The sequence below is a fragment of the Cimex lectularius genome, unplaced genomic scaffold (assembly GCF_000648675.2).
Source record: "Cimex lectularius strain Harlan isolate CLEC.00 unplaced genomic scaffold, Clec_2.1 scaffold197, whole genome shotgun sequence".
Lineage (NCBI taxonomy): Eukaryota > Metazoa > Arthropoda > Insecta > Hemiptera > Cimicidae > Cimex > Cimex lectularius.
Genome location: NW_019392961.1, coordinates 661,436 through 676,787, shown reverse-complemented (window position 1 = coordinate 676,787; position 15,352 = coordinate 661,436). Strand labels below are relative to the sequence as shown.

Here is a 15,352-nt window from a genome sequence, read left to right as displayed (position 1 = left end):
TGAAACAGCGAAGTAACCTCTTTCCAGTTTTCCCGACTCTTGTCGAGTAACAAGGACAAAGCTGTCGATTATTACTTATTAGAACTTCAGAAGTCAAATTGTAGTTTTGATTCGTATTCGTTACAATTTTTAGCCATGTAAAGCCGGATCTCCGGCCTAGCCGTTTTCATTTGTAAAAAAATCAGGGGATTTCGAAGCCAATCCCTTTGTTTAATCGGACGATAAAAATCATGCAGAGCGTTATCAACACGGTCAAAGGGACCGCCTTGGGGGTAGCTGAGTACCTGACTCCAGTTCTCAAGGTCTGGAACTCATAATTTCATTTTGAACCTTTTTATAATTTGTCTTTTTTAATCAATAATACACGGATTTATTAAAAACGGTGTCATTATTTTAAATACTTTATTTGTATAGTCAGAGTATGGGCTGTATTATACAATAGATACACTATAATTTATGTGGATGCTCTATATCCCTACTGTTAAGTTAAACGAAGATATTTAGCGTACATGCTAGTTTAATTTTATTTTGTGTAAAGTTCAAAAAATAGAAAAACCAGAGAGAAATTTTTATATCCATTTATTGATACATTTGTCTGAACTATGATCTTATTTATATTCATACTGAACCGGCTCGCTTGCTGGGTTTGTCTTCACTTGCAAGTGTGTTGAGTTATTCAGACACATTTGGCATTGTGCCATCTTCGGTGAGGAACTGTAGGAAAAAGACTGGGTCAAAACCCATTAAGACATTGATAAAATTAGTTGAATAAAAATCAGCCACAACTCTTTAACTGTAGGGGGGGGGATATATTCATAAAACGAACTTACTCAAGATGACAGTTATACAGATTGCCACATCCTTCAGCTTTTGTCGCCTTTCCTGGTCTTTGTCTCCGCTTTCTGAAAAACTCCTTGACAGTCAACTTTATTTGTCTCTGCCCAAGACTGCCTCCCTTGTGACTCTCCTTGACTGTTCTATTCTCCTGTACAAGGGTGGTGGGAAGAAAAGCCAATTCTTGAGGCTTGTTGGTCAACTCACTTATTGCGAGGATCAGTCAGGATCCTATATTGCCTATGCAACACCCTGCAATTATGGGAGCTTCCATTACACATCCAACTTTTCCCTATCACTGCCTTGATTACCTGTTTTGTGTCTGTCCTAGTTCCTTCAACCTTCCTCCCCATGTCCTCACTTGACTCCCTGTGGTCTCAACTCTCCTCGTCAGATGACTCTGACATTAGGACTCTCATCTGTCAACTCTAACCTGCTTGTCTTTGTCCTTAACTGTCTTCTTTATGTCTCTCCTTGACTCTTGTACCTAACTTCCCATGTCCTCACTTGACTCCCTGTGGTATCAACTTTCCTGTCAGATGACTCTCCTTACATCGGGACTCTCGTTAACAGTCGACTCTATCCTACTCGTCTCTGTCCTTGACTACTTCCTTTGGGTCTTATCTCGACTCTTCTAACTTTCTTCCCATGTCATAACTCAACTCCTCATGATCTCAACTCCTCTCAGATGACTCTCGTTGCATTGGGACTCTCCTCATCAGTCGACTTACTTGTCTCTGGCCTCGACTGCCTCCTTCGTGTCTTACTTTGACTCTTCTATCTTTCTTTCAAAGTTTTCACTCTACTCCCACTAGTTTTAAATCTTCTCATCAATCGACCCATTTTACATTAGGACTCTCATTGACATTCAACTTGATTCAGTTTGTCTCAGTCCACAACTGCCTCCCTCGTGCCTTGACTCTTTAACTCTATTGCCTAGTGGTGGAGGGAAGAAAAGAAAATTCTTGAGGCTTGCTGGTCAACGCCCTTATTACGAGAATCAGTTATGATCCCTTGCTATCCATGCAACACCCTGCAACTATGAGAGCTTCTATTATACAGCCCTCTTCCCCTGTCACTGCCTACTCCCCGTGGTCTCAACTCTCCTTGTAAGGACTCTTCTCGACAGTCAACTCTATCCTACTCTCTGTGTGCCTTATCGAGACTCTTCTACTTTTCTTCCCATGTCTTCCCTCGAGCCCCACTAGTCCCAGCTCTTCTCATCAGTCAACTCATTCAACATGAGGACTCTCATTCATGTACAACTTTATTCAGTTTGCCTCTGCCCTGGATTGCCTCCTTGTGACTCTTCTCAACTTTTTCTTCACTTTCTTCCAGATTTTAATATTCTCTCCTCCTTTTGATCTAAATTCTCCTTATCAGTTGACTCTTCTTTCTTCAGGACTTAACTTGACAGTTGACTTTATTTAATTTGACTCTGCCCTAGACTGCCTCTCGTGTGCCTTTCCTCGATTTTTTCTTCTCTTTATCACTGAGTCTTCATTCGACTCACTTTGATCTCAACTGTACTTGACGTTTGACTCTTCTTGCATTAAGACTCCTTGATATTTTACTCAACTTGATTTTTTTTTTTTTTGCTTTTCCAATCTTCCCCTTTTATATTGGTTCCAAAAACTAGGGTGGAAGGAAGGAAAAGCAAATTCTTGGGACCTGTCAGTCAAGCCCTTCTTGCCTGACCATCCATGCGACTTGCGATCCCAAAGTTATGTTGTCCTTATTTCAGTCCTGCACGTGATGTACAAAAACTTTCCCTCGCCAAGTCTCTTCCTCTTTTTTGTTATTTATTGGGGTTATTTGCTTGATGTACTTCTACCTCCCCCAGGCTTCTGGAAACGTTCTTTTGAATTTTTTTTTTCACTTTTGTTCTTTGGATTCCTACTTGGTTGATGAGATTTTCAGCTTAATGTATTTAAAAAACGTACAAAATTCTTGAAAATATTGCCATATCTTAACAGTTATTTCTTTCTTATTTATGCTAAATTATACTAAGACAGGCTTATAATTGTTTGGTCATTACCAATCATTTTAGTCTGCCTAGTCTCGCTGGTTTGGTCTGTCAGACAAATTTCTGATTTCGTTATTGTCTTTGATAAATCTGCAGAACAATGGAAAATACTTAATATTAAGGTCACAATTTATACCTTCAAAGTAGAGAATTTTTTTACCACCTGACTAAGAATAGGCCATACCTCATTCATGGACACTTAGTTTTATTATGCAGCCAAAATTACAGAAAAATTGTTGACCTGCTGTCCTTTTTATGAAACAATATAAATTAGTCTATACTCTACAGCAGTAGAACTTTCGTGTAACTCATTTTTATTGTGAGATTTCTTCTGTTGTCTCCAGGGTGATGAACCTGAAATTCGTTTGTTACTGATTATTTAGTTTGCTTGTCCTTGCTGGGTTGTCTGCCAGGTGTGTTTCATCATTTTGCCAGACACACTGAAGATGGCATCAAATCCATCAGCCAAAGCAATCCAAAGAAGATAAGCAGACCAGAAAGAAGAGTAATGATCATATATCAACTTATTTGTATGTTAACATGTGTTGAGGGCAAACTATTTGAGCATCAAAGACGAAGGCTCAGAAGAATTTTTTTTCCAAATTATTCTTACAAATCCAAGGATGTGAGATTTGTACATGTAATCTACTGTGATGAATATGAATTTGGTCTTCACTAATCTAGATTCCAGACAAACCAACTCAATGAGGCTGGTAGACTAAAACGATCATAAAATAAATGCCCAAGTGCTATGCCTCGATTTAAACTCAGAATCACTAGTTTGGTGCTTTAAAATTATTCTCGTGCGTTGTGATGGTTGCATGCTTGGGGGGATTTTTATTATTGGATTATTGATTATTGATCAATTGAGTCTGGGCGGGTACAAATCACCATGAATGATCTGATCTCACAATTAGATGTGTTACAAGGCAGAAATTTTTTTCATATAAGTGATTGGCTTGAAATCTTTTACGTCAATTTGACATAGCCTCCCCCCCTCAAAAAAAAAAAAAATAAATAAATAAATAAATAAATAAATAAAAAATTGCTTGCGTTAATTTATTTATTGTAAGTTTGCTCCTCTTTAATTTTTAATTATGCAAGTACTATCGTAATGACATTTATAAATTACATTGTGACAATTATTTTCTCAAGAATTGTTTATATATATATATATATATATATATCGGGTTGTCCGGAAAATAATGCAGGATTTTAAGTTTTCATTAAAAAAAATCTATATAAANTGGGAAATTATTTTGATTAAAGAACATTGCTTTAAAGTAACTAGTTTCTTTTTTTTTGTTTAATACCAAAATCCTGCATTATTTTCCGGACAACCCGATATATACATTGCGATTTTTATTATCCGCATTACATCACGCTTTCTTTTTTAGACTGGTTTTGGTTATGATTATGTCCATCAATTCATTTTGATTAATCAATCAATATAATAGGTCACAGCAAGGCCATTGAGCGAAGACGATTGAAAGAAATATTACTTTGCTAAAAAATCTAAAACTGTTATTTATTTATTCATATTCCATAGTTGTTCTTAATTTATACAGGGCAGTAATGATTTAAAAAAATATGATACAAAATACACAAATAATTGAGATTTTAAATTCATTATGTTTTTCTATTAGGAATCAAAGTTTCGAGAAACTGGAGTTATAACGCCAGATGAATTTGTTGTTGCTGGTGACCACTTAGTACATCACTGCCCTACCTGGCAATGGGCCGCAGGCGACAGTGCTAAAAGCAAGCCATATCTCCCAAAGGACAAGCAGTTTCTCATTACAAGAAATGTTCCTTGCACGAGGAGATGCAAACAGGTAATCAAACTGCATTAAAAAATAATTTAAAAAAAAAACATTGATATTATTTTTTCAGATTGAGTATTGCGATGATCTAGAGATGATCGTCGACTCTGACGACCCAGAAGGTGGTTGGGTGGATACCCATCACATGGATCCGCTCGCCGGGCTCGATGACAAAGTTTCTGAGATGACTTTTGATTCTGACAACCAAGTAACGTCATTTCCTCAAGTCTAAATATTTTCCAAAATTAAAATTCATTTGGCAGTGTACCAAGATTGTAACAAAAAAGTCAATTGATTCACTTATTTTAGAGATCGCATTCCCCCGATTCTGGGATATCAAAAGAAGTCAAGGCTTGTGAACAGAATGATACTAATAAGGATGAAGATGAAGAGGATGACGATGATGCTGAACCGGTTGATATGGAAGAATTTGAGGAAAGCGGACTTCTGGATGAGGAAGATAAGGTAATTCATTAACAATTAATCAAGGTTTTTAGTTGAGATAAAAAAGTCAATGGCACGAGCGGGATTCGAACCCATGAGCTTTGGCTTGATACGCCGCTGCTCTACCACTTGAGCTATCGTGACCTCGATCGATTGGTCAAGCGGACCACGAAATTAGTGAATTGAATATAATTCATTATCGTTGAAAAAAGTAGATAACTTTTTTTTAAGCAATTTATAAACTATTACCAAAAATAATAAATAAACTGAACCTGTGTTACCATAAAAGAAAATATTTTTCTTTTGTGCTACTATATTTGGGTGTATATTGGTTTATTTCTGTACATCTGTGTGTGGATAATATATACTTAAAAAATTAAAAAGTTGAAAAATAAGTCCATAACATTTTTCAATTCGATTTTATCCCTCGTGTGTTTTGAAGCAATGAAGAAGTATAACAGTTAGTCTCACATGAGGAGTTCTTCTTTCAAGACATTTTTGTCTTGGTTATTCCCCCCCCCATATACTTTGCTCAGTATCGTTTGAAATGCATATTCTTCCATTCTTAGTTAATTTCTAAAATCATTAATTTCCTCTGATACCAATCTTTGCACCATCACTCACAGTTGTTTGTTTTTATTTTTTTCTCCTCTTCTCGTAACTCATCCAACAAATTGCGGCTCTCCTTTTTCTGTCACCCATTTGGCAAAGCAACAGAATTGAAGAAAATATTGAACAGAACTGAGGCGAAGACTGAATGAATTGTACAGATTTTTACACAGTTATCTAGCAATGTCACAGTCCTTGGTTAACATATCTCATATATTTTTCAAATCTCATATATTTTTTCATTTCAATGCAACTGAGAGTAACTGGATGTTTGTCAGAGCAATGAGTCCTCACATGTTGACTGAGGTGCATTTGTTGGACCAAAGTGGGTCCTTTACAACAATATTCAGAGAGGAAAATCCTTGGAAAAATTTTACCCCCCCCCCCCCGTTTACTACTCCAAAAGCTGGATTAAAGCTGCCAATTGACTAAAAACTAATGGCCTAGGCTAATTGAGAGGGGATTGTTTTTGAGAACTAGAAATTGTTAGAGCTTGGCTGGGATGTATTACCCCACCTGCCATTGCCCTTGAGATTTTATCCTATTCCGGGCTCTGCAAAACAATATTAATAAGAAAAACTTTATTTTACTTGAGGTCTGTAGAAAACACATCAAGTTCATCACTCAAAAACCTGAGAAGTTTGGGGGGGGATGTATTTACATAATTACATGGAAGATATTAATATATGAAATTTTCATTGAATTTGTCGTCAAAAAACACTACTGACTTATTTTATGACCTAACATTAATCAAACTATGAAACTAGACTAGTCATAAATTTTGATTTATGAAAGTGGATCAAAAATCAATTTAAAGTTTATGAAAAAAAAAAATTCGTTTGATGTGGGTGGTTTCTGGTCACTTTAAATCATTTCAATATTTATTTGAATTGAATAAAAGTTGTATCATCTCAATTAAAAAATGAATGTGTAACCTTTGGCATTTCTATAATTTAAATTAACAGAGTGAAGCTAAACCAGAGGTCGCACCACAATCATCAGTAAAGGAGGATGGAGAGATCTTAAAAACAAGAACTTACGATTTGCATATCACTTATGACAAGTATTATCAAACACCAAGACTTTGGCTTACAGGATACGATGAGGTAATAATCATTTTATTTTGGAATTATTGTATTAAATATCTAAGTTTGTATTCTTATCACAGTGTCGAAGACCTTTGACAGTGCAACAAATGTACGACGATGTGAGTCAAGATCACGCTAAGAAAACCGTGACAATGGAGAGCCACCCGCACATCCCCGGGCCACCAATGGCTTCTGTACATCCTTGCCGGTTCGTTAACACAAATATGACAAATATTTTTAATTTTATTTTATAATCGTATTTTGCAGCCATGCAATTGTGATGAAGAAAATCATCGAAACAGTACTCGAAGGTGGTGGTGAACTCGGTGTCCATATGTACCTAATCATATTTCTTAAATTTGTTCAATCCGTCATTCCAACAATAGAGTACGACTTCACACACAACTTTACCATGTAGGTAGGTTCGCTTAAAACAATCTTTTTATATTCAAGCAGCAATCGAGTAAACTTGTAATATTAATTCTTCTTTGCTTTATTTTTTATTAAGCAGGAATGTGAAGGATTAATAAACATAAGGCCTTGAATAAATTGAGTTTTCTTTAATAACCTTTTTTCCAAGAGAATGGTGTTCTCGACGTTTTCCAATCTCCATACTCATAAAATGAAGAATAACCTGTCAGAGTTGATATACCAACGTGATGTGTGATATTCGTTGATGCTAATTAACCTATTCACACTTACATTTAAAACAATAGTACAATCAAAATGTATTGAAATGAAGATTTATTAATAAAAGTGAAAAATGGGATCTAGACCTGAGAATTGAACAAAGAACCATTGATCCATCAGGTGACATGATGGACCATCTGGTCCACCCATTGGACCAAAACCACAAATGGCATCCCAAAGTGTGTTAAGAGGGAAACTGAACAAACAGAAGGAAAAAGAAATGATTACACACTGGATGAATCTTCAGGTGAAAAACTAATGAAAAAACTAAACGACTCTGACGTCACACCTTCAATTTAGATTTTCTTATACAGCAACGGTATAAAACTTGCTTAAAACTATTGCCCCCTTTTCAGAATGGTCAAAGAATGGGATTTTATACTATGCCACTTTATGTACTATGTACTGTGTTACAAACTAATGGTTATGAAGAAAAAAAAAGAAAAAAAAGCTTAGATGATAAGTAATAACAATTCTTTTACAAAATTACTGTCATTTATGTATATATAATAAGAAATATAATAAACAAATATCAAATAAATAATAAAAAATATTTACAAATGTAAATTAAACAGTATTTACAAGGCTAAAATTAGCTGAACATGACTAGGCTAAGGGCAGGAATTCAAGAGAAGGATCGGAAATGCTAGTGAGCAGTCGAACATCTTGGTGTTCAGTTACAAATCCAAGACTGTTTATGTTTTGTTCTACTTCGTCTTGATCGAAAACCATCTAAAAGATAAAACAAAAAATTGTTAGTGAAATGTTTTAAAAAATAATTCGATCCTATTGAAATTTACTGTTGTAGGAAGCATTGGTGTTTGAAGAGTAGATGTGTCGTTATCTGTTAACCGGACAGGTATGGTGTTACCGTCACTAAAAGTTAACTGAAGAGACTCGCCATCAGTAGTTAACTGAAATAATTAAAAAGATAGATTTACAAATAATTAAAAATATTAGAAATTAAATATACCTGAACTGTAGCGCCTTCTTGTGTAGTGAATCTTAACGGATTTCCAAGTTCATCCATAAGATGCATCATATTGTTACTTTGATCGGTGCTGTCTAGGTCTTTTTCACTTTCAATTTTCTCTTTCTGTTCTGAAACCTTTAGTAAGAAAAATTAGATCGTATTCTTACTTTTTTTCTTTGTTTATCTTACTTTTTCATTTTGGTCTTCATTCTCCGCTTCGGGGTATGAAATGAAATATATCTGCTGCAAGTTTAAATCTTCTTGTTTATTCGACTCATCCTGAAAACCAAATTAGATTAAACGCTTGTAAAGCTGATTGATTGATGGGGAAAAAAAAGAAACCTCAGGTTTGAAGACAGTCCAGATGTTGAAGTTGGAATTGACTTCGTTCGACTGGTCTAGTATATTTTCCAATCCGGCTTTTTTAAGATGAACTCGCCTGTGTTTAATCATGTTTGATTCGTTTGAAAATGCCCTGTCGCATATCTGACACTTGTACGGTTTTTCTCCTGTGTGGAGTCGAAGATGTTTCTTGAAATCAGAATGCACTGGGAAATCCCTTGTGCATATGCTACACACATAAGGCTTTTCTCCTGTATGACGGCGGACGTGTGCAACCCACGAGGCTTTATTAAGAAAAGCTTTACTGCAATATTCACACTTCCAAGGTTTCAACCCTACAATTTTCATTAAAGTTTAAAAAAAGTGTAGAATAGTTAACTAAAAAACATTACCTATATGAGACTTTATATGATTTTTACACTGCGAAGAAGTCTTAAATCTACGATCACAGAACTTGCAAGAATATGGCTTTTCATTAGTGTGTATCCTAATGTGCTCTTGAAGATTTCCTTTTTGGGAGAAGCTCTTTTTGCAAAATTCACATTGATATGGCTTCTGTCCAGTATGCCATCTAAAGAAAACTTATAGTAATTAATATTGAATAACCAAACTAGTAAACTGACCTGAGATGGATATTCAGAGATGTCTGAAATGAAAAAGACTGTTCGCAGATATGGCACTGGAATTTTTTTTCCTTTGTATGTACAACTTTATGGTGAATGAGGTGAGTTTTCGTCTTAAATCTTGCCTCGCACAAATCACATTTATGAGGCCGGTGTTCTGTATGCACCAATTGATGACGCAATAGCAATAACCTGCAATAATTAAAGAAAAATAGTAACATTCTTAATTAATAATAAACTGAAAAAATGTCATTCAAAATCCAGAGCTAGGAGAAGTAGATGGCCAAAATAAAAATTAGTGTATTATTTGGGCAATGAGCTATCATACCACCATTTCGGTAGATCCTCAAATATCTGTTTCAGTATTTATGCTTTGTTCTCTTTATATAGAACAATATTTAGTTGAATATGATAGAAAATTACTTTTTTTAACAACTCAATTAAGTTTTATAACAGAAAAGTTACCTATGTTTAAAAGTTTTGTTGCATTTCAGACAACTGTATTTTCTTTTAATGTTGTGTTCAGTCTCCTTGTGGTAAGCGATTGAATTGATGTGTTTCAACTTTTTCCCGCAAATATCGCAAGCGAAGCCAAGTTCTTCGCCATTCTGGTTTATATGCGAACTCGCGCCATCGGTCGATTTGGAATTTTTCTTATTGCTTTGAACTTCACTTTCCTTTGTATCTCCCTTGTCGAAATTTTCATCCTTTTCAGTCTTCGACTCATAACCTTCGTGCTTTGTGATCTCCTGGTGAGTTTGGAGATCTGTCGTTGATGTAAACTTTTCGTTGCAAACTGAGCAGACAGTGTATTCTGTGGTTTTGTGGGAAGCCTGATGAGCCAAGAACTTGTTCTCATGGCGAAACAATTCGCCACAGGCTTCACATTTGAATTCTATCAGATATCTCAAAGAAGGCCTTTTATTTTTACTGAGAATGGCTACTTCTCCCAAATCAGTACCCTCTAAACTTTCAACTCGTCCTATTACTTCTTTATCTTCAGCTAATTATGAACATAAAAATGTAACGCACATTATAAAACATTAATAAGAGATTAAAATCAAAATGTACAAAAATAATTTTACAAGTTCTTTCTGCACTTGTTTTATTTTCCTCAGTTTCCATGAGGATCCTTTCAAGATCTTTTGTGTGCACTGCACCTTGGTACCTATTCAAGAACAACATATTATATTACAAATATATAAAAATTAATATATATAATATATTTTTTACCTAACAGGGGTTTTTCGTGTTCTCTTTCCCAATGGATTTTCTATTTTACTAACTTCCTCGATAGGAACATTCACAGAAGTGTCTTTGCCGTTTTGAGCACCATCTGCAGGTGCTTGCGGAGGACAAACAACTTTCCTAGGACGGCCACGATTTCTCTTTGGTGCTGCATTATCTGTATTTTCATTCATAATTTTAAAAAGAAATACTTTTTGGGTGTTTTATAATCAAAATGTATTGTACTTACTTATTTTTGCAGAATTCTCGTCCTAAATGGGAAATTCAATTCAATTAATAATTTAAAAAAAAATAGAGATTAACTTATAAAAATAAAATAAACTCTACCTCCTTTGCAAATAATTCTTTGATTTTTTTCTGGCCCGCCTGTAACAGGTCATAAAATTCAACGATTGACTGAACCTGCGAAAGGCAGCCAGTGCATATTGACTGTGGCAGTCTTTCATCACTATCAACCTAAACAAAAGAAAAAAAAAAGAATTAGCACTCATAATAATTTTAGGACCTGTATTATGGAAGCAAATACAATGAATGAAAAATCAGGGACCACTGGCTAGGAAGTCTGATTCATATTTGCAATGATAGCGATTCTGCGTTTGAATCTTGGTATAGCCTGTGAAATTTTAATTGAGAGAAGTATGAAAAAGTATTGCAAAGTTGGTTTGATCCATGTCATTCAAATGTTCTTTTACTTTACATTTATGACATGAATGACTAGCTATAGAGGGGCGATACACAAAATAATCGTTTTCTAAATTAGCAAACAAAATATAATTCATAAGCTGTTTGATGGCTGGCTGAGTCTGTGAGAGTTCTTCCAGTGGTATGCAAGGTGATGAACCAATTACTTGATCCTGACTGATCATCTCAATCTGCTTATCCTCGTTATGATTATTTTGACTTTTTGTCATTTTCACTGCTGGGTCTGTTTGAAGTCAGATGGCAAACAGCCAAACCAGTAAGAATAGGAATACCAAAATGACCAAACTACAAGTATGAACCCTGTAGACCACACAGAGAAATTTCACAGTTTAACGTTTTTCTCAAATTATTTAAATCTACTTTCTAATATTAAGTAAAGTAATTCCTGTTATACAGGAAGGCTTAACTTCCAACTACAGGTTGGGTGTTGTGGACAAGGGATCAAACCACTTTACAATACTTCTTTCATACTATTCTCAATTAAAAAGCCATGGGCTGTGCCAGGATTTGAACCCAGGAACGCTAGCATGGCAAATATGAGTTGGACAACCAACGACTCAGCCACCGCAGTCCCCTATTTTCTAATGTAACTTTAGTTACAAACTTTACTATCTTATAGTGGTAGTGCTTTGCTGAGGTGGCGTATGGGTGGGCTGGAACACAATCAACCTTCTCTCATCATGCACCTGGAATAGCTTTACCAGGAACACCTAACAATCATTTTCGATTGTATATATGGTTAAAACTGGTCAAGGACAGAATAAAACTACACCTGAATGTGTGACAACTTAAATGAAACAATAGCCCTCTTTCAATGTGTTTAAAGTGATTAGTTGATTCAATCAGTGAATTCAGTGAGTTCAATGTGTGACATGCAAGAATGGCAATTACACAGAAGACAAACACGTTGAGCCCTGAAGATGATCTCAATAAAGATCGAAACGTTGGCACGATAAAGAAAATGTTTTTCTGAAACCTACATCACACCAGACCGCAACTCACGATTTCTGAATAACAAAAGACACAACTCGATATTCGTCCATCACTCTTCACAGTTGTGTCAGATGTGCTCAACCTAGAAAGCTTTGCCATTGCAAGTTCGAAATTCTTAAAGAAAGACTTCCCACAATATGGGACATGAAGTGTGAAGAGTATAACAATAAAATTAAAAGTTGTGAAGCTTAGAGGAAGTGGTGTGGAAGTAGTAGAAATTGCCTGACTTTATAACAATGGATAGCCCACACTTATCTTCGACTGGGTTTTCTCCTTTTTTTTCTCTCTTCTTGCTAGAAGTGATCCTGTATCCTCGGGTTGTAACATCGTACTGAATTCCCATTGGGAAGAGAAGTTGATTCCACAAGCTACATGGTGTGAAAAACCAGCCAAGAAAAGCCTCACACGGCACTTATTTAGGCAACTCAGTGAAATCAACTAAACTAAACTTCAGAAAGAGCCTTACCATCTAACAAACTCTACATCCTGAACTCATAATTCTACATAACAGAAAAATAATAGTTTAATGGAAAGTAAACATCAAAACTATGCTGTTAAAAAATAGACTACAAGATGAACGATATCCAAAACCACAATTTTCTGAATACATCTAAAAATCGGATTTAACAATTCTTACAATAAAAAAACTGCATCTATAATATATAATAAGATATATGAACAAACTAACAATAGAAGTTAAAAACATCAAAAAACTGATTTCTCGTTAAGTTAATTATAAGTGACAACGATAATGTTACCAGAATGAGAAGCACCAGAAGGGCATTTGACAATTCAATAACAGAACGCATTATTACTTAGTTTATTTGAAATAGAATTGAAGTTTTTTAATATATAGTGGAGTGTAAACTATAAAATAACCTCACATATAAACTGTTTGCTCAACAGGCGATTGGAACAGGTTGCTCCGAAATATAAACAAAGGATTTCTTTTGTTTGTTGTTTTTTAAAATGACAAAACTTAATGACTGAGAACAAAAGACCGAAATAAGCAAAATGTTAAATGAAAGTTAAAAATGAAACTGGCTCTCACCTTAACCGGCAAATGTTCATTAATTAAATTGCACAGACTCCTCCCCTCGTTGTCTTTGCTGTTCAAATCGACTCCGTTCAAATTCTCTTCGCCGCAGAGTCTGCACAAGGACAAATTCGTCAGATTTTTCTCCTGGACAGCGGCTGGTTCCATGGCGAGCGATGGACAGCGACGCGATCGGTGATGATGAAGGGGCGGGTCGACACCGTCGGCCGACCAGCAGCCGCCAAGTCTTATCGTTTAAAATCCTGACAGAATCCAACAAAAATAGGCGGGTCATAAATTAATTTGGGAATTTGTGAAGAAAATTAAAACTGACGTCTTTTCAGATTTAGTTATCATTAATTAAATTGGTCATTGGTGAAGAAGAGAAAAGCTGACGGCTGTTTAGGTCCAGTTATCATAAATTAATTCTGGCTTTGGGGAATGAGACAGAAGCTGACGACCGTATAGGTCGAGTTTTTATAAATTAATTTGTGCATTGGTGAAAAAGAGAAAAGCTAATGGCTTTTTAGATTGAGATATCATAAATTAATTTTGACTTTGGCGAAGGAGACAAAGCTAATGGCTTTTTAGATTGAGTATCATACATTAATTTTGGCTTTGGCGAAGGAGACGAAGCTGACGGCCGATTAGGTCCAGTTATCATAAATTAATTTTGGTTTTGGCGAACAGAAGCTGACGACCGTATAGTTCGAGTTATTATAAATTAATTTATGCATTGGTGAAGAAGAGATAAGCTGAGCGCTGTTTAGGTCCAGTTATCATAAATTAATTCTGGCTTTGGCGCAGGAAACAGAAGTTGACGACCGTATAGGTCGAGTTTTTATAAATTAATTTGTGCATTGGTGAAGAAAAGATAAGCTGACGGCTGTTTAGGTCCAGTTATCATAAATTAATTCTGGCTTTGGCGAAGGAAACAGAAGTTGACGACCGTATAGGTCGAGTTTTTATAAATTAATTTGTGCATTGGTGAATTTTGGTTTTACCCTGGCCTACCAGTTCACCAGATCTCGACATCATTGAAAACTTTGCGAGAGCTTTCTTCAGCATTTTATGTAAAAGGGATAGATTGCTTAGATGAACTAAAAAATGTGGGCAAATTCCACAAAAAAATTACATAAAGAAACTTTTAAATTTATTCCTAAACAAACTTACCACAGTAACCATTCTGACTGATTTTTATCTGTGGTAATCTGGTATTTCTTAACACTCCAGATAGTTATCAAAAATAAAAATAATAACTCTTGACGTCGAAATGAACAGTTCTCGGCATTTTCGACGTCATTCTTGCAGTTTGCACTTAGCAAGGCGCATTTAGGATCTTAAGTCTGTCAAAGCGGACAATTATTTCAACAGAATATTAATTTTATCGTTTTTAATTTTTTTAAGTATGTTTTTTTATTTATTAAAGTGACCCTATCAATCAATTGTTAAAACCCACCACACTAGTCAAAATAATACTAGACGATTATTTATGGCAGGATTTGTCATCATTTTCATCCCCATTTCAGTATGTTGAACAACCGGTTTGGTGATTTAAGGACTAGATTGACGACTTGACATCACTAAAATTGAATAAATTTTTGAAAAATATTTCTGAACTATGGCAAGTTCAATCTTACGACAAATAATGATATATTGATTTTTGTGTGGTACTTTGTTGATTCAGTTTGATCGTTTAAGAATACGCGGATCATGATGATCAGACAAGGTCGAACATGTTTATTATTGACCAATAGTGCAAAGAAGTTAGACGTATTTCAATAATTTATTATTAAGCTCCAACGTTGAAATAAGCGAGTTGGAATAATATTGTTAATGTTTCAAAAGGCGAAAAGGCAGGATTAACGACGAGCGCCAGCATCGCCCTTTTTCCTGCAGAATCCCCCTTCGCCACCTTGTT

At 35.3% G+C, this 15,352-nt stretch overlaps 2 protein-coding genes across 3 annotated transcripts; one reads left to right on the top strand and one right to left on the bottom strand.

The window, feature by feature from the left end:
• The first annotated feature begins 31 nt into the window (after positions 1–31).
• LOC106665807 (ubiquitin-like-conjugating enzyme ATG3) lies at positions 32–7,373 on the top strand. Of its 2 annotated transcripts, none has more exons than XM_014392538.2 (8): positions 32–302; positions 4,507–4,695; positions 4,754–4,891; positions 4,993–5,148; positions 6,702–6,842; positions 6,905–7,032; positions 7,092–7,242; positions 7,336–7,373. In XM_014392538.2, exons 1-7 carry the CDS (start codon positions 231–233, stop codon positions 7,240–7,242), a joined length of 975 nt encoding a protein of 324 aa, XP_014248024.1. In that variant the 5' UTR covers positions 32–230; the 3' UTR covers positions 7,336–7,373. The 2 variants fall into 2 exon arrangements, with proteins under 2 accessions (XP_014248024.1, XP_014248025.1); XM_014392539.2 differs by having other exon boundaries at positions 7,333–7,369.
• A 645-nt stretch (positions 7,374–8,018) lies between these two features.
• LOC106665806 (zinc finger protein 250-like) lies at positions 8,019–13,679 on the bottom strand. Its single transcript, XM_014392537.2, has 13 exons — positions 13,447–13,679; positions 11,028–11,156; positions 10,930–10,951; positions 10,686–10,857; positions 10,538–10,620; positions 9,918–10,455; positions 9,453–9,644; positions 9,222–9,400; positions 8,830–9,164; positions 8,677–8,766; positions 8,488–8,622; positions 8,315–8,428; positions 8,019–8,246 (listed from the first exon to the last, which is right to left on the bottom strand). The coding sequence occupies exons 1-13, from the start codon at positions 13,597–13,599 to the stop codon at positions 8,121–8,123; spliced, it is 2,268 nt and encodes a 755-aa protein (XP_014248023.1). The 5' UTR covers positions 13,600–13,679; the 3' UTR covers positions 8,019–8,120.
• Positions 13,680–15,352: the final 1,673 nt, after the last annotated feature.